Raw genomic sequence first — 20,405 nt, 5'->3', positions numbered from 1 at the left:
TTTATGGAGATGCAGATTTCATTTTCCAACAGGATTTGGCACGTGCACACAGTGCCAAAGCTACCTGTACCTGGTTTAAGGACCATGGTATCCCTGTTCTTAATTGGCCAGAAAACTCGCCTGACCTTAACCCCATAGAAAATCTATGGGGTATTGGGAAGAGAAAGATGTGATATGCCAGACCCAACAATGCAGAAGAGCTGAAGGCCACTACCAGAGCAACCTGGGCTCTCATAACACCTGAGCAGTGCCACAGACTGATTGACTCCATGCCACACCACATTGCTGCAGTAATTCAGGCAAAAGGAGCCCCAACTAAGTATTGAGTGCTGTACATGCTCATACTTTTCATGTTCATACTTTTCAGTTGGCCAAGATTTCTAAAAATCCTTTCTTTGTATTGGTCTTAAGTAATATTCTAATTTTCTGAAATACTGAATTTGGGATTTCCTTTAGTTGTCAGTTATAATCATCAATATTAAAAGAAATAAACATTTGAAATATATCAGTCTGTGTGTAATGAATGAATATAATATACAACTTTTCGATAATATTATAATTATATGACCAGCAACTGTATATATATATATATATATATATATATATATAGATATATATATATATATATAGATATATATATATATATATATATATATATATAGATATATATATATACTCACTCTTTATACACTTACACATTTTAATAGTAATATTAAACTCTTGATGTGTACTATTTATTTTATAATATATTTTAATAGTAGTTTTTATTTTATATACACTTACTGCTTATAAAAACAGATATATTTATTGAACTATGTGTTTTATTTTTTATTTTTATGAGCAGAATGGATTTATAAATAGCATGTATCTCAAATATTTAATAAACAAACAATCAAGGTATTGCATATCTAAATATATATTCTGAATAATGGGCTTTACAGTTTTTCTGAGCTTTCTGCAGGTCAGATTGCACACTAATGGCCCACTCTCTGTATTAGCAAATTTTTTCCACCACTTCTCTATAATAAGCATGTTCATAATTTCCTTTCATGGAGAGGGTGGGAACTGAGCAAAAGTGGGTCAACAAGGTACATCTGACTTTGAGATATGTACCCTACTTCTTCCTTCCACAAACCAACAACAAATCACCTCATCTATATCTTAAAATCTACAAAGAGCTGGCGTGAAGGAAATTAATGAAATAGAAACATGTTGCATCACCACGGCTTGACCTTAGCAAGTTATTATGTCTGAGTAAATGAGTTCACTAGGTCAGGGATGATTACAGTTTGTACGGTTTACAAAGTGCTTATCTCAGCACTAAAGGATAAACTATACACTGATTCGTACTATAAATGTAACTTAGTCAAGCTAGCAGACACATTAATGCTTTAGTTGTTTAAAACAAGGAATGTAGAGGTCCCACTGTATAATTATGAATGAATGTTACTCACGCAGAGAGTGCCACTCGTCCTGACGTATGGTCTTGGTGATGTTGTAAGAGAGATTCTTGGGTATTGTGGCCGAGGAGTAGTGGTACTTAATATAGGAGCATCTTGCAATGGACCCTGTAAGTAGAGAAGGATAAAGTACTTGTAAAATAAGATTTGTTCATGTATGGAAAGACAAATCAGAAATTTTGTTTATAAAGACGTTAAAGGAATAATTCACCCTAAAGTGACAGTTTACTCTCCCTCAGGTCATCCAAGATGTAGATGAGTTTGTTTCTTCATCAGAACATATTTAGATCGCTTGCTCACCACTGGATCTTATACACTGAATTGGTGCCGTCAGAATGAGAACCAAACAGCTGATAAATACACAGTAATCCACAAAAACAATTGACATGGCTCCAGCCCACTAGTTAACATCTCGTGAGGTCAAAAGCCAAGTGTTTTAAAGAAACAAATCCATCAATTAAGTGTTTTAATTTTAAACAGTTGCTTCTGGTCCTAATACAAAAGTAATGCTTCTTTTAGTGAAAAAGTCCATCCCCTATTGTCCCCTCACATGAAAATCCAGTGATATATTTATTTTGTAATGTTTTACACTTATAAACAATGCTAGATCTGTGCATATTTCTTCCCTGATTCAGATTAAACCACTTTTCCAATGGAAAATCTAGTTTTTTTGGGATAGAGGACTCATAAACGGTAATTTAAAAGGAAGCAATGGTTTAAAATTGACTATTTTTAATGATGAATTTGTTGCAGCTTTTTGCTTTGCAAGCCATAAATTGATGAACTAGAGTAATGTGGATTACTTGATTATCCAATGTTTTTATCAGCTGTTTGAACTCTCATTCTGACGACACCCATTCACTGCATAGGATCCATTGGTGTGCAAGCGATGCAATGCTAAATTTCTCCAAATCTGGTCTGATGAAGAAACAAATTAATCTACATCTTGGATGGCCTGAGGGTAAGGAGATTTTCAGCAAATTTTCATTTTTGGGTGAACTATTCTTTTAAGTGAATCATGTCTATAATGCTAACAAATGTAATGACAAACCATCAGTCAGCATATTGCATTGACAATTAGAACAACAATAGTGCATGTTTTATCTTTTTATATGTATATTCCACCACACTCTCCTGCTAGAGGTTTCCATTTCACTGTATTTAGCATGATCCGAAGAATACAAATCTTCACCTCTTTGATTTTATCTTTCTTTCTCTTTCAGAAAGTACAGATCTCATTTCTTTAGCATCCCAGGAGGCTTTCTCAACATTTACAAAGTCGTGCGATTGTGTTTCTCTTTGTTTCTAATTAAATGGTGGTTTCCTGTAGCTTGTGTCACATTTGAAATCCCTTTTCTGCAGTGTATTTTGAGGCTTTCTGGTCGACTTGTACAGCGTACCTCTCAAGCTTTGGCGAATGAGAAATGTGACATAGTGTCTGAAATGATTGAATTTGAGAGCACTGTGAAATGTGTTTGTGAATGATATGGCCTTTAGAACGAGGCCTGCACACATTGTCCCCTTTAGACAGGATTGATGTGCTCATGTGTCTTCAGTGCACATGCACTGATCAGCGGTGAAAAAGGGCTGACAAAGATAATGGTACATATTTCTGTGTCCTAACGGGTACACGCCAGCAATCATTCCAGCTTGCACTATTGTCCAGGATATCATTTCCTGTTGATTATGAAACTCTGCAGATAGAAAATTGCAACCTGTATCATCCAAAAAAAGAATTATAGTCCCAGTGCCTGAATCTGTCTTCCAGGGACCGCTAGACCAGCTAAAATCTATGTTGTGTTACCAGGGGAAGATCTAGTGTCACATTTATTAACAAATCATTAGTGTCACAAGTTGAAACTGGATACGCTAGTAGAGTGGATCTCTACTAGTGTCACTGTAATCAGATTTATCTTACAAAAATAACAAAAAAGTGTGTGTATGTACAATATGCTAACACTTTAATTTAAGATCCAATTTTCCCTATTAACTAGTTGCTTATTGGCATGCATATTACTAGCATGTTTTAGTAGTACTTATAAAGCACATAATAATGCCTTTTTCTGTGTGACAATATTTTTCCCTTATCTTACCCCATATCTAAACCTAACAACTACCTTACTAACTATGTATAAGCAGCAAATTAGGAGTTTGAGGCAAAAATCGTGAGATAGTGAGAATTAGACACTAACGTGTGACCATAGTTGCAATATTTAATATACTAATATACTTTTATATTACACTTAGGCTATTATAATGTGTATACTATCAGTAGTAACATACTTCTAACGTAATTTACTTATAATTTACGTAATTTCAGTGGTGTGGTGGTGTATATATAAATATATATATATGTATATATATATATATATATATATATATATATATGTGTATATATATATATATATATATATATGTATGTATATATATATATATATATATATATATATACTAATGATAAATTATTGATAGTGTAATGTTATATTAATTTTCATTGTACTTTTTATGTTATTATACAATATTACATTCTACTAATATAATACTTGTTATTTAAAGTATACTGACATGTACATACATTTTTTATAAGATATATCTACTTTTCAGTTGCATTCAATTGCTTGTAGTCTCTGCATATTAAGCTGGTCCAGAAGATTGTTGTTTCAATATCATAATAAAATGACAAATTTCATCATCAAACATGGATTACGCTGGGTTTAACAAGCAACTCTGCAAACATCTTCCGTAACACAGGCTTGTAAAACAGATTGATCTTGGCCCTGTGTATCCCTGTGGAACAGAAGCCGATCGGGTCAACGACCGAGTGTAAACCAAAACCATCTTTCTTTCAGGCTGACCAGACAGCAGTGTTCCTGGGTAAAGATTTTTTTGATGGCCAGCGAAGCCTGGGAGAATTGAATAGATTTTAAATATGCCAAAGAAAGCTAAAGGCATCGCAGATTTTAAAGTGCCACCGGAACACATGGCACTTACTTTAGTTTGGATGTGTGACTCAAATAGGGAGCTATTGAGTTCAGTTAGGGCCACTGACTTGTGAGCTTTCATCTCTTTTTAACATTGCAATGCTTGTGTCAAGCTGTTTTTTATATGGCTTAACTGGCATAAAAATATCTATTTACAGAATCTGCATTAATGTTGCCAAGCTACACTCCCAGCATTATCTGCAGTCCTTCTATGAGCCAGTCAATGAAAGGTCACTTGGCTTCCCTTGAATAAATTTGCTGTACTAATTAATTGTCATAATTTAACATTAAATGGCCAGTCCTAATATGGATATGTGTATATAAACTTACCGACCACTTTATTAGGTACACCTGTACAACTACTTGTAAATATCTAATCAGCCAGCATGAACTCAATGCATTTTGGCATGTAGACATGGTCAAGATGATCAGCTGAAGTTTAAAACTGACATCAGAATGGAGAAGAAAGATGAATTAAGTGACTTTGAACGTGGCATGGCTGTTTGTGCTAGATGGGCTGTTCTGAGTATTTCAGAAACTGCTGATCTACTGCGATTTTTATGTGCAACCATCTCTAGGGTTTCCTGGGAATGGTCTGAAAAGAGAAAATATCCAGAGAGTGGCAGGTCTATGGGTGAAAAAAAATGCCTTGTTGATGCCAAAGGTCAGAGGAGAATGAACAGACTGGTTCAAACTGATAGAAAGGCAACTCAAATAACCACTTGTTACAACCGAGCAATGCAAAAGACCACACCTGTCAGCCAAGAAGAGGAATCTGAGGCTACGATTGGCCCGGGCTCATTAAAATTTGACAAAATAACTTTGGAAAAAGGTTGCCTGGTCTGATGGGTCTAATGAGATATTCAGGTGGTAGGGTCTGAATTTGGCGTAAATAACATTAAAGTATAGATCCATCCTGCCTTGTGTTATTGGTTCAGGCTGCTACTGGTGTAATGGTGTGGAGGATATTATCTTGGCACATTTTGGGCCCTTAGTAGCCTACCAATTGAGTATCGTTTAAACCCCACAGCCTACCTGAGTATTGTTGTGTGTGTGTATATATATATATATATATATATAGCGAGAGAGAGAGAGAGACTCAGCAAGTACTGTTTCTTTGGCAGACTCTCCTGTGCTGTCTGCGTTTCTGCTCATTGTTCTAATCTAAAGTCTGCAGACAGGGATTTGGCAGACTGGAGGAGTCTCTTACTTATTTATGAATCTCCAACCTGTCTCCCTTTGCTTTAACTATCACAGAGTGAGAAAGGACATTTTATATTTCGTTTTTTTTTTTCTTTCTGAAGGGCATTTTCAGCTGTTTACTCCAGGATTAATCACTGCCATTATCCACAGCTAATGTGTCTGCTCAGCCAAATTTCAAAAGATATAAATGAGTGCAGTTTAAATAATCCATTTGTGACACGTTCCACACATTGCCAGCCGAGGTGCGAAGGCACAGTCACAAAATGAATCACCCCTGAACCTCGTGTTTGAATTTCCTCTGGATTCTCTGGAATGTCACTTTGCCATTTTGCCAGTGTTTCTATCAATAATTCATGAGCCCCTCACTTCACTTTTTCCCTCCTCTGGCCGATACATGCCTAGTAATGAGCAAAACCTTTCTAAGAAAAACCTATATCGACAACAACAGCACTGCTCAACTTGAGGAAGGACTGATTTCTGACTTGGCTTACGATCAATGAGATGTGTCCAGAGTCCTCATTACATGTGATCTGGATCGATGTTGTGTGGTGTAACATAATATCACTAAAGTATATGCAAAGTCACCACTGTTGCTGCTTTAATACTGACTCAAAGGGGATTAACTTTATCTCCTCTTATTTCTGCAAAATATACCAATTTGAAAGTGGCACAGAGAGATTAATACAACACATTAATTTTGAGGTAATGTAAGAGCAGATGTTAATATCCTCTAACAGGTCATTTAAAAAAAATAACAATCACAAACGTAAACAACAAAACCGTGTCTCATATTTAGTACAATTGTTTATATATTCAATAACTCTGGATCCTTGTAGAAATCCCCTTTGGAGGCTATAAAATTAACAAAATTGTTTATTTATAAATATTCAAGACTGTTCTATTTCAATTTATTTGCAATAATGGCTGGCTACTTACCAAAGAACCACATAAAGTGCATGAAATTATTATTTGAGAAGATAAAAAAAAATATCTGACCATAAAAAAGCAACATTTGACAGACCATAACAAAGGATTTTTTATATATATATATATTCAAGACACTAAGACACTTTAAATGTATTTGTATTATAACTGTAATTATAGCAAATGCTGTAAATATTGAAACAATTGATATGATATATTTTTAGCATTATAACAATTTACCCTTTAGTAATCAGGTTTTCTTTCCTCTAATCACATGATGTCTTAGCAAAATGTTGTTTCATTTTACAATTTTATTTAAAGTGATTTTATAGTTTTCCTTTATATATATTTATTTAAAACTTTTCTAATTTGTTTTATTTTAGCAATATCGGTATATTTGCCAATAAGTAAATAAATGGGCATGAAATTGTGTTATGTGAGAAGAAAGAAACTGTAAATTGCTGCAGGGGACATCCTTTAGTTTAGCAATCACTTCACAAAAATATATTCAACTGCAGAAAGCCATGTTTGACCAATCAGAATCAAGTATCACACAGATCTGTGTAATAAATGTATATAAACATCTGACATGCTTCAAGTAATTATACATCCCCTTAACATGTAGGGCAGTGCAAGAATTACTTAAAGACTTTATTAGAGGTCAGGCCTTCAGAGAGACAAAATGTTTTATTCAAAGCGAAAAAATAAAAGGCATGTCCAAATGTAGTGCTGGATTAATCCTGACCTCTCTGTCAGGAGATATTTGGCGTCATTGCCACTGACTCCAGCAGGAGTGTATTGCTCACACTGAACAGAACCGAGGGCTGTATCTGTTCTAGTGATGTAGTTGTTTGCTAAGCAGTAACGCAGTTGTGGAGGCGAGAGTGATCAGGTGGCAGGGCTGATGTGATGATTTTCATATTTATTTCCATTAATCATAAACTCCCCCCTGTGCTACAGTCTTGCAGCCGCGCTGCTGCCATGTGCTGCAAATTCCCTTTGTTCAGTGGTGAGCATTAGTCATCATTACACTGTTCATGTTGCCTTAGTGTTCGAGTCAAATACACTGCCGAAGCTGTTTCACAGAGGAATGACAGATTTGGTGTTTCTTTCTAATGATAGCCTGTGTGGTCTTCCCTTGTTTGGTGATACACTAAACAAAGGCTTTTCGAACTTCATTACACTATAAGATTCACTGAAATCTCAATGTGTGGAATCCCCTTCTTAAAATATAAAGGGAGCTATATTTTTATGTATAAGCCCTGTTTATGCTAAATATTATTTTATTAGCTTTTATACAGTCTTATAGTGTACTGAGGCTACAAGAATTTGTTAAAATGCAAGGAAACATTTATTTGGATTAAGTTGACAGTATTTGTTTAGCCCTCTACTGCAGGATAAGTAATGCTAGATGCAAAAACCTGAAGAGAAACAGTAGTTTATATATTTAAAAACTCTAAATCCTTGTAGAACCCTCCACTGCAGGCCGAAATGTATGTTATTAACATATTTCAGACTATTTTATTATTTAATTTAATTTAATTTAATTTAATTTAATTTAATTTAATTTAATTTAATTTAACAGCTTAACCACTTAAGTAAATTATGTACATGAAATTATTTTATTACATAAATCTAATTTGGTATATTCAACACTTTGACATTATTCAGTTTTGTGATCAGTATGCAAAAGTTTTTGACTGCAGATTGGCACGCTTGATTAAACCGATTTATTTACAAAATAATTTATACATAGCTTTTTACATGAAACAATACTACAAAGTAGTTTTACAGAGAATACTGCCTTATATTCAGCATTGAGCAAGATATAGTTAACGAGAACAGATAAAACAGAAAAGATAAAATAATAGCTATTTGGGAAGATACATTAATTTTTTTTTATTTTTTTTTTAAATAATTGTGATTAATATAAGTTTCAACCAGTCTTCAGAAACATAACTGTAATGCTGTTCAATTCAATATTTAATAATTCTGTATCTAATATTTAATTTAAATATTTATTTATTGCATTTTAACAATTTTCCTCACTAGTAGTTATGTTTTTTAGAAAAATCTTGCAATTCCAAAGTCGTTGTGCCATGTGCAGACCTTTATGACATAGCGAGATATGAGTCCTTCATCAAAGCTGGAGTAAGCCATGCTTGACACTAACAGTCCCAGAGCGGCATTATCATCTAGCTGACTCATAGTGTTTGACCCAACACTCCACAGTCTAATTATAAATGAGCCTCATGGTGGTCTCTGTCCTTATGATGAAGATAAAGGCTTGTGATAAAGACTGAGAGAGGCTTTTGGCATAACTCTGTCCATGAGTCAAGATTCCACTCCACTCTGCTCTGTGTGCTGTCACCCACACGCATATGGACATGAAAGATTCCTGTCATCATACAATCATTTTATTTAATTTTTTTAGCCTTTGCCCCCAGGGAGCAACGGCTGACATAATGCATGTGTGGTTTAAGTATTTTTCAGTTGGGAACGTTGTTTGAGAAGCACAGTGCTAATTGCTGTGTTTTTTCGAGTTCATTTCAATTTGTAATTTTTTATTTATTTTTATTTATTTCTGTGTAGCAATGGAAATATGTATGTGTAATATTTTATTATGTCCACAAAAGAAAAATTAGAGTGTATTATGTGATAAATTACACAAATGCCATAATGTATTAATCATGCAGCAAATTAAAAATATATTTGCCAATTCGATTAATCTATTGATCTATGATTTAACTAAAAACAATCTGAAAGCATTCATGAAATTCTGAAAATTATGGCATTTACTATTACCATATAAAAATATCTAGTACTTTCCTTTATTCTTTAAATGAAATGTTAAGGCACATTCAATACTGTCATGATTTATATGTATTGAATAGCTTTTTTGAACAAACTATAGAAAAACAAATAAATATACACAGAGAGAGAAAGATGTATTATAAAAGTGGTGGAAAAAACTATGGGAATAAATAAATGTACTGAAAAAATATATAATAAAATTATTATTTTAATGTAATTTTCTTAATCATTATTATTTATTGTAATGTGTATGTATATATGATAAAATATTAAATTTTTTATAAGTACACACACACACACACACACACACATATATATATATATATATATATATATATATATATATATAGACCACATATATATATATGCCTGCTGTTTCATAGTTCTATGTCTCAAGGTTTTATACTGCTTCTATACGATGTTGAAAAAGCCAACAGGTTCTCACATATTTCAGCCTCTTTGTGTGCCCACTCTGTTTATTCCTCTAGACCTTCATATCACTGGCAGAGACAGACACGTGGGGCTGCCAGATGGACGCTGCGGTGCAGTACACACCCTGACCTCATTATTTGTTGACCCAGATCCCCGAACCCAAACCAAGCTGGATTAACAGCGAGATACACCAGTTAAGTGCAGTTGTTGGTTGTAAGGGGTTGGAGATGTTATAACAGTCATGTATTCAATGCCCAGCTGATGACAGTGTGTCATTGTCCTTGTAATTACAACACAGCACATCAGTAGTGGGTTTGTGCAGGTAGATCAGTCTGTTGCTGCAGGGAACGTGAGGATAGATCGTCTCTGCTTTACAAGTGAAGTGAAATTAATTCAGAGATGCTTCGTGCAGCCGCCGAACATGACATGATGATGAATGTAATGTGCAGTTCATTTTGCCAATGCACAGATGCCACTGAGGACAATCTTGTTTACTGTTAACAGTGGATGCTGGAAACCTACGCATGTCCTTTAATCTTACATTATGCTTGAAAAAAGTTGATTGTGATGGGACATAAAGCTGTTTTGTCTTTGTTAAGTGATCGACCTAGTAATTAACCTGTCTGCATTATTATCAAGTTGTTTTGGCCAAAAGAGTTAGATTAATGTGTAAATATCACTAAATTAAAATAAGGTCAGCCTAGCAGGTTATATCTTATATGTTTAGACAAAATCAACTGTGAACAAAGTTCAAAGTTCAAAAACATTTTATTAAGCTTGTTTCTGTCAAAATACCATCATGATTAATGATGTAATGATTTTAAAATAATATAATTTTGTTTTGTCCTTCTGTATTTTGTTTTCATAGTAAATAGCATTGCCATAAACTACCATTCAAATGTTTGGGGTTTTATTTTTATTATTATTATTATTATTTAAAGCAGTTAATACATTATTATTATATATTATGAAATGTCTCTTGACAACCAAATCATCATATATTAAATATGCAAACAGTTATTTTAAATTGCAGTAATATTACTGTTATAACTTATAACTGTATCTTCGTTTAAATGAATGTACCCTTGGTGAGAATAAAAGACTTCTTTCAAAAAAAAAATCAAAACAACATTTAAAAAAAAAAAAAACTATAAATGGTAATGTATAATATTCCAAAATACCATCAAAATGAATGTAAAACATTGTTGGTAAAACATTGTGTGAACTTCTGAGACACTTTTAACCTTTTAACTTCTTTTTAAGTTTTATTTCAACTGTGAATTCATTTGAACGAATCATTAAAAACAATCGGTTTGTCAAAATTACTCATTTGCAAGGGCTTTTATAAAATTTGCTCTAATGGTTGTGCTAAGCCCATATTCATACTAAGTGCCCAATTATCTCATTCCATACTTTTAATATTCAGCTTTTGCAATTGAAGATCTGTCGGAAAACAGTACGGCATGCCTTCAGGAGTTGATGACAGGGAACACTGAGCCTGGTTTGCTCTGGATCATGTTGAGAGTTTTACACTCCACAGCATCACACTGTCTTTGAAGGGCCAGGATGCTTCCCTCTGGAGTGGCTTGTCTCTTGTAATTCACCAGAATCAGTATGTACATGGTAGAAGCCCTCAAGCCACTGTGTTAGAGAATGAAGATGGATGAATTCGGGCTGGTGTGTGGTCTACATCGGCCGGCTGTTCAGCTCAAGCTTGCAGAGGGTGGCAGATCTCACCCTGATCCAGTGGAAAAATGGCCAGTCAAAGCTCTCTTCAAAATCTGTGGGTGTGCAAAAGCCTTAAATGGCCGTACTTAATATGCTAGAGCAACATACTTCTTGAAATGGAATTAATTTTAGAACTAGGCTACAACCTTGTTTATTGAGTTAATCACCACTCTGTTAAAGTCAATTTCTGGTCTTTGACAAACTGTCAGAGTGTGTTTCTGATGCCAGCCACTATGTTTGTCAAGTTCAGTTTGCTCGCTGTAAAGAATGAGCTGATATAAAGCAGCATTATCATTATCTGTTGTGTGCAGGAGATGGAAGTATAGGCAGACATTACTGACTGATAGTATCTGGACACTGGTGCAGAGCTCTTTAATTAAAGCCTTTAAAATGGCTGCCAACACAATGTCCTTCACTCCTGCAGGAGAAAACTTCACATTGCCATTAAATCTTTTTGCTGACATGCGCAGCAAATTGATAATGGCAGTCACAATGCTAACTTCAAGCTCCCATGGGATGCTTTTGGTTTGAGGAGCCTTTGTCCAGAGGTTGAATGTTGAAAAGTTGTCACCTCTCTTCTCTACATCTCATTTGTAGAGTAACATGTACACTGAAAGAAACCTAATGATTTTTAGGGATCCAGATTGTGTCAAAAGTGAAGAAAATAGGATGCTAATGATGCTAAAAGATAATAGCATTAGATAATAGGCCTAGATAAGTTACATAAGGTTTTACAAACTGTATTTCATACTGTTTTATTATTTCTGTTATGTTATTTGGGCAAAAATAATAGTTTTACTGAGGTAAAAGTTGCAGTAAAACGGTTTTTAATTTAAGTTTTTTCTTAAATTAAAAGGTGTACTCAGTAGTTTGTTGTAAATTTACCTTGTTTTACACACACACACACACACACACACACACACACACAAATAATAATGATGGTACTTTTGAAAAAAAAAAATTTTTAAATGATGTACACGAGATTAGGCCTCCAGAGTTATTAGTACCTTAACAAAAGATGCTTTATTTTACATAGAGTGGGGCTTCTCATGGAAGCAGCCATTTTGAGATCACATTACCAGCCGAATGTTACTTGCTTTATCCTGGTAACCTGACCTGTTACTGAAAAAATATGCTTGTAGAATAATTTGACATGAACTACAATGTTATCAAAGATTTTAACTTAAAATTTTTGCGACAACCAGGTCTCATTCGGTGGGTCCGAAGACGAACCGCTAGATGACAGCATGTCATTATTAGCCTCAGACGCTGAGGATTGGTCGGGCTCAACTCAGGACGCCGCCCCCTTGACGTCTACCCAGCCGGTCGACACCAGGACTTCTGTGGACACCGAGCTACACCCTTCTTCCATGAGGTCCACGAGGAGCTCACAAAGTCGTGGCATGCCCCTTACTCTGCCCGGCTCAAAACATCTGCCAATCACGCCCTCACTGCAGTTGACGGTGCGGGGCAGAAGGGCTATGAGAAGATCCCTCCAGTGGATGAAGCCGGGGCCGCACACCTGTGTCTGCCATTGGATGGAAGTCTAAGGCGACCCTACCATCCAAATAAATATCCCGGTTCCATTACATCCCCGACTGGTCTGGGATATTTTACGTATTCGTTTCAAGTCCTTCTTAGTGCTCTTGGTGAATACTCTGTCATCCTTCCTGATAGTATGGCATGATTGTATTGTACCCATAGGGTCTTAGGGTCTACATAGGTGTAAATTTAAAAAACTTAAATCAGTTTGCCTAGGTGAGACAGCCGCTTATATAGCCCGATGTCCCTGTTATGTTGGAGTATTTCAGTTAGCTATTAAACAGGAAGCACGCACAGCTGAACGGATAATCACTTTACTAGTTCTGTCTCACTCACTCACACGCATGCGCAAAACAGCAGGCAAAACTTAACCCCCTCGTAACCCCGAAAACCTAATGGTAGAACACAACCCCCCCCCCCCCCCATTCACAGAACAAAACTGTGCTCTCTCAAGCTATAACTATAAGAAATTACCAAACACCTAAGCATTAAAGTCTGTGATAAAGTCCTTTAGGTATGCGGGACGAGCTCTTGCTCGAATCGGCCGACTCTCAGTTACTGTTGACTGCGGCACTTCTTGGCCCTCCTGATTTCCATCAGGCAGTGGATAAAGAGGTTGAGGCCCCACAGCTGGTGGAGATTGATGCGGGACCACCCTGACAGGGGAACCTTGATGCACTCGGCCTGCCTGTGGTTGTACTGGCAGCGGTGATGGTGGTGCAAAAACCGAGCTGTGTGTTGGCCCTCCACTAGGCTCCCTTGTCTGTGAGCACATGTGTGAGTTGAAAGGGTTTGGCACTTTCCGCAGTCTGCTAGCATGCCAGCGAGAACCATCGCTCAACAAGAATGTGGCAGGCCATAACTGACAATCCACCTGGAGGGGTTCAGACCAAAACGATGCCATTTTATTGCTACGGTCTGGTCTCTGGACCCGAACCCAGTCTAGAACTGTTATCTTACTAGATTTGGCCTTGTGTCTTCTGTCAAAGTTGGCCTTCATTCGCCTCTGGTTTGAAGTTACAGCAGCTTTGGCTGCTGCCCAGGTGCCGTCTAAGGCTGTAGCTGACAATTCCTGTGGTCTCAGTCTGTCCAATGGCAAGTCCATCTCTCGGCCAAGCATAAGCAGAGCAGGAGAGGCCTGAGTGGTGGTGTGCTGGCTAGCTCTGTAATGCATAAGCGTTAAGTTGAGTGCTGTTTGGAATGTATACCCCTGGGCCTGGTGTGCACGAATGCCATTCTTAAGGCTTTGATTGAATCTTTCAACTCCACCATTTGCCTGGGGATGGTAGAGTGCGGCATGGAAATGCCTAATTCCTTTACTGCACAGGAAATTGGAGAAGTCTGCAGAGGTAAACTGTGGCCCATTGTCAGTAGTGATGGCACGGGGCATGCCCCAGCAAGCGAACAGACTCTCCAGTATCTGAGTGATGGTCTGTGTTGTAACTGTCATGGCTGGTATTACCTCAGGCCATTTAGAATGGAGATCATACACGACCACCAGAAAGCGCTGATGGTGGGGAACGCCGTGGCCATGAATTTCCCCACAGATTTCAAGTTGAAGGTGCTCCCATGGGTGAGATGGCCATGGAACAGGCTGCAAAGGGGGTGAAACCGGTTGTCCAGTCTTTCCACTGAGTAGACATGGTTCACAATCTCTGACCAGTCCTTCAATGTCACAATCAATGCCTGGCCACCAAACCAGGTCTCGGCATCTTTGGTTAAGATTTACAATACCCAAGTTCCCCTCATGCGCCATTTATAAGACGCGTGTGCGCAGGCTGCGTGGCACCACTGTACAAAGGCCTCTAGAGACACACACATCGCCCCAGCATGACAGTTCATTTTGTACTTTAGCAAAAGGTTTTAGCTCCTCGGGCACCCGAGCCTATATATGTGCGCAGTGTTGTTAGTGTGGGGTCACACTTGGACTCCCTCTGCAGCTGCTCCAAGGAGACCGATTCTTGCAGAGGTGTGTGTAGCATCTGAATGAGATCTGATTCCATGTCATAATTTCCTGGTGAGGCTGCTGGTGTGGGTGCCTCAATTGATCGAGATAGCAGATCAGCAACAACGTTGTCCCTCCCTGGTGTGAACTTGAGTTGATAGTCATACTGCCTTAGACGCTCACCCCATCTGTGCAGACGCAGCGGTTTATGACCTGAGCCAGAGGCCGACAAGAGTGTGGTCAGAGCCTGATGGTCCGTGCGGAGAGTGAAATGCCGACCATAGAGGAAGAGATGCCATCGTTCAGTTGCCCAGACACAAGCAAGGGCCTCGCGTTCACCTACAGAGTAGTGCTGTTCCGTGGGGGTCAAAGCTCTGGGGGCAAATGCTATAGGTCTTTCCACTCCATACTGCATCTGCGACAGCACTGTTCCCAGTGCCTGTGTGGAGGCATCGCAGGTGACGATAGGCTGACTATCGGGATTGAAGTGAGCTAAGACTGGAGGTGTGGTAAGCTGGGACTTTAGTGTTCTAATGGCCTCGGAGCATGCACTAGTCCAGTTCCATGGCTCTTCTTTCTTTAGTAACTGGCGAAGGGGTGCCGTGGTTTGGGAGTACTGAGGCAAGAAACGAAGGTAATGGGCCGTCATGCACCAGAAATGAGGCCACCTGTGAGGAAGAGGTGGGCTCTGGGATTCTGTGTATCGCCTCAATATTTGACTGAAGAGGGGCGATGCCCAGTTCAGGTCCAGTTTTGAGAAGACTGTTAAACCATAGAAGTAAGCAGTGAGCTCCTCAGCTGTGGGTAAGGGGTACTTGTCTGGGATAACCGCCTTATTTACAGAGCGCAGGTCAACACATACTCGTATTCCTCACGATTTTTTTTTTGCAAAGACCAGGTTAGAAATCCAGGGAGATGCATTGACCGGCTCAATAACTCCCATGTCCAGTATCATTTGAAGCTCCGCAGTAACTTCTTCCCGCAGGGCTAGGGGAATTCTGCGCAGGGGCTGTATGACCGGCGGCACACCAGGGTCTACCAAAGGCCTATGGGTGAATGTTGTAAGGCAGCCCAGTCCGTCGAACAGTGATGGCCATCTCTGTTGCCAGGTGGAGGTAACATGGTGGATATCAGAGCCCTTTTCATCTCGAAGTGTGAATCCCAAGCTTGTAAATAGATCAAGTCCAAGAAGGTTGGCTTCCCGCTCAGTAATGTAGAAGGGAAATGATGGCAGATGTTTAGAGCCATAAAGTACTGAGACCCGTAGAACGCCGAGCATCACAATCTTAGAGCTGTCATAACCACAGAGGGAAGTGCAGGGCTGTTGTAATGGCAGATGTGAGAAAAACTTGTGATACGTACTGGCATTAAGCAACAATGCCGCTGCTCCTGTATTTATCAGGAGTGGAAGGCTTACCTCCTCCAGCAGCACAGTACATGTCCTAAAAGCTGCCTGGCTAGCTGATATATGCCTTATCTAAGTGTAGTCATTACGGACAGGTGAGAGTCTCCTCCGTGCTGCTTGTGTAGCAGGAGCCGACCGGCAAACTTTGGCAAAGTGATTTTTTTTTTACACTTCCTGCATGTCTGTCCACGTGCAGGGCAATTTTTGGCTTTTGAATTGTGTAAACTGGAGCCACAGTTGCCACAGAAGCTCAAACTGCGTTGGTTTCTCTGTAACTGTGCAAGCTGCACTGGAAAACCTTCATTGCTATCTGCTGTCTTTTCTGTGGGTAAATGGCAGTGGCCTGAATGGCAGGAAGATCGCAACTGTTGCATGGAAACGTCCACAGGGAGGCGCGCGTCAGCAAGTAGTGTTGAGCATTCCAGGGCAGCCTCCACTTGCAGTGCAATTACAACTGCTTGGTTTAGTGTCAATTCGTCAGGTTCTAACAACAGTTTTTCTCAAGTCTTGTCACATAGTATGCCTTCAATAAACTGATCACGAACAATCTGATCTTGAAGTGTCCCATAATTGCATGAGCGCGCCATGTCACGCAGATTAGTCACGTAATCTTGCACGGCCTCACCCGGCGGAGTATGACTCTTTGTTGGCCCGTGAAGTGGTGTGCGAGAAGAGCAACCGCTTCCTCATACGTCTCCGCTTCGCCGAGCGCACGTTATATTCTCTGTCCCTCTGCCCCGAGGCAGTAACGAAGCAGAGCGATTTTCCTCCGATCTGGTATGTCATCATGGTCCATGGCCTCGAGGTACACCGTGAAGCCATCGATCCAGCTCGCCCATGAAATAGGCGGTTCACCAGGCACGGGAAGAAAAGGGGCCGGTGCTGGTAAGCTAAACTCAGCCATCCTTGTCGCCAATGTTATGTTGGAGTATTTCAGTTAGCAATTAAACACGAAGCACACACGGCTGAACGGATAATCACTTTACTAATTCTGTCTCACTCACTCACACGCATGCGCAAAACAGCAGGCAAAACTTAACCCCCTCTTAACCCCGAAAACCTAATGGTAGAACACAACAGCCCCTTTTGGTGGGTTTGGGAGCGCTCGCTCACCATAGCCGCACCGCCATTGGTTCGTTTCTATTGAACTCCACGAACCAATTGTCATGCAGTTTCACTGCTTGATTGAAAAAGGCTTCAAAAATCGGAGAAAATGACTTTTCCCCATAACGTCTCAGCCTAATGGCTTAAGACGCAGTACTCGTTCCATATCTAAGGGAGCCGAAGTTACATTAGTAACGGAGTACGTTTTGTACGATGCCACATCTACACCACTAGATGGCAGTAAGTTCTGGGAGTGCAATTTAATTAGTAAATACTGAGTGCATCTTTAAGAATTACACCTTGTAGTAATTCCCAATAAATATACCAGCAATCTGGCCAGATTGTATATAACCGCCAAAGCCAATTTTAACTCTCAGGAGGTGCTTGATGAGTGTTAATTCTTTGTCCTGTTTACACATTATAAAAAGATCAAACTATGGAGCATATAAATGCTTGAGAAATTTTCGTGTAGTTAAAAAAAGTGTGCGATCTTTCGCATGAAGTAAGCTATTGACTGAAAGCCCTTTATTATTGTTAAGAGAGGTTTATTAAGAGTCCAAAAGTGGGATTGTTCTGACAGAAATTTTAGATTTTTTTATATTTCTTTTCCACAGAAAAGCAAACAGAAAAGCAGCATATTGCCTGTAAATAATAAATGGGTACACTTTAGTTCAAGGTTGGCATCAGCCTAAATGAAATGACAGGGAAAGTTTTTATAAGACAGCTGCCTGGCTTTCTGCCACAGAAATGGAAACATGATCTGTCATCGGCCTCTGAATCTATATGTTAAGTAGTCTATTGATGAAGCACATTACATGGGATCTAATGATAATGCAACTTTCAGGATTTAGGTTAAGAATCAAGAGGTCAGGGGCAGCTTTTTCTTTTGCTGCCATCTACTAATTACATGATCAGATGTTTATTCCTGTGGGACTCGTCTTGTAGAGCTCTTAATTGTTGGTTTGAATGAACTCATTGTTTACGGTGTTTGTGGTTCGAGTTTTCAGGTTATTTTTGTGGTGTCATGCTTTTAGTCACTCAGTCTCATAGATTCTTTACATCAGAGTATCTGCATGCAATGTAGAACAGCTCATTTAAAGACTAAATGCTGTGACTAACATGTAACATGACCAACCACATTTCTTATTGTTTTAATATGCCATTTAGCAGCAGTATTATTTTTCATTTTATTTGTTGGCTAATAAGTACAGAATATTTCTGAGACATAAAAAGCTAAATATACAGTGTGGATTGTTGATAGCTAAATTGCTAATTAGTTGCCAGTAACCTAACAACTTTGTACATCCGGTCATCATTTGAGACACACTTTTTCAACCTTTTTCAAACTTTGAAAATCACTGCCAGTGCACATTTGATTTTCCGTGAATCGTTTGACCGAGAGCAGTCCCATATTTGGCAGTGCGTAGATAAAACAGGCTCACAGGAAGTCAAATATAATTCCGGGCAAAACCTTTCATCTCAGCTGGTCATAATAGACTCCAGGATTGAGGCACTAACCACCTTTCCAAATGCATTGAGCAGACAGAAGTGGGATATTTCCTGTTTTTTAGGGATGAAAATGTCAAACCTGGCCCTTAGGTAGGGACAACCTTTGCTGTATCAAACCCCAACACCATATAAACATGGGATTTGCTTGAATGAAGTGAATGGGAATGGGCAAGAGACTGCACTTTTGACCTTTGGTGAGGTTTAGATCAATAGTCTAATCAATCTGAGGCGTCTAACTTTCATTACTAATTTCCCATAAACCCACATCTTTCCTACTGATTCTGTAAATATGTAGAATTTACTTTGTAGCACTTTGAGAGCGATCAAGAGAAGATGCTGACATTAGTTCAGTCTTCTGGGATTTTTGCACAGGCTACGATCCAAGAGGTTTTATGAAGCTGCAGAGTCAATAAACAAATATATCCCATTCACTAGGCACACACAGATGTCATGAAGCTGGAAGAGAGCTGAAGATGATTGTAAGAGCAGCTGGATGTATTCGTGATAGATTCACAAGGTTGCTGAGCTGCAATCATGCCAGAATGCATTACTTTGACCAAGTCGGTCTTGAAGTTACACTGTTACTAATGTCTAGAAGCTTGATCTGTGGCATTGTAAAGCTAGGCCAATTTGGGAGAAATAAACACTACTGGGATCATTGAAGTGTAAACCTTACAAAAGGTTGACATATGAGAGTTGACACATTATGATTCAAACATGAGCACAGCACACCTAAATCAGACAATGTCAGTGAGATGAAAATCTGGTTCAGGGGAACTCAAAGGACTCAGGATCCAGTGCTTTACTATGGATGATGCAAAGACAGAAATACCGTTCAGCTGCTTACACTACACTTCCATTTCACTAGCCATCTAGAAGAATGTGTCACCATTTTGAATATATTGCATGCCCACTGTCTACTCCAGGCAATGACTTGAACAGTTCCCTTCCTCTAATTTTTGGGGAGTAACTAACTAAAAATAGTGACAAATAGTTACCTGCATTTTGCAGTAGCATAAGAATAGTGCTTTTATAATGTTATAGACCTTTACTTTAAAGCTACTTTTCTAAAAAAGTGCAACAAAATGCTACATAAAGCTATATATATATATATATATATATATATATATATATATGAAAATTATATTAATATATCTTAAAATAAAAAGTACTAAAACATGCCTTACAACATGGTCTGCCTCTGCACAGAGTGCCATGCTGGCGTGCCAATATAACTACAGAAATGCCATCATGCCATTAAGTAAGAGTTAACTTTTTGCCATTACTGCCAAATGGCAAGTGAATTAAGAATATTTACCACCCATTAATAATTTTGTTTACCGTCAATGAAACTGGTA

The 20,405-nt window shown here is 38.4% G+C and overlaps 1 protein-coding gene across 1 annotated transcript in view; it reads right to left on the bottom strand.

The window, feature by feature from the left end:
- Positions 1-20,405, bottom strand: part of tmem178bb (transmembrane protein 178Bb) — an 82,433-nt gene that overhangs the window by 38,387 nt on the left and 23,641 nt on the right. The window contains exon 3 of the mRNA XM_059505067.1: positions 1,455-1,568. Within this exon, the coding sequence (XP_059361050.1) occupies positions 1,455-1,568 (114 nt within the window). The remainder of the gene's footprint in view (positions 1-1,454; positions 1,569-20,405) is intronic.

This window comes from Carassius carassius, chromosome 22 (assembly GCF_963082965.1).
Source record: "Carassius carassius chromosome 22, fCarCar2.1, whole genome shotgun sequence".
Lineage (NCBI taxonomy): Eukaryota > Metazoa > Chordata > Actinopteri > Cypriniformes > Cyprinidae > Carassius > Carassius carassius.
Note: the sequence above shows the minus strand (reverse complement) of the source record. Positions and strands in the feature narration are given on the sequence as shown.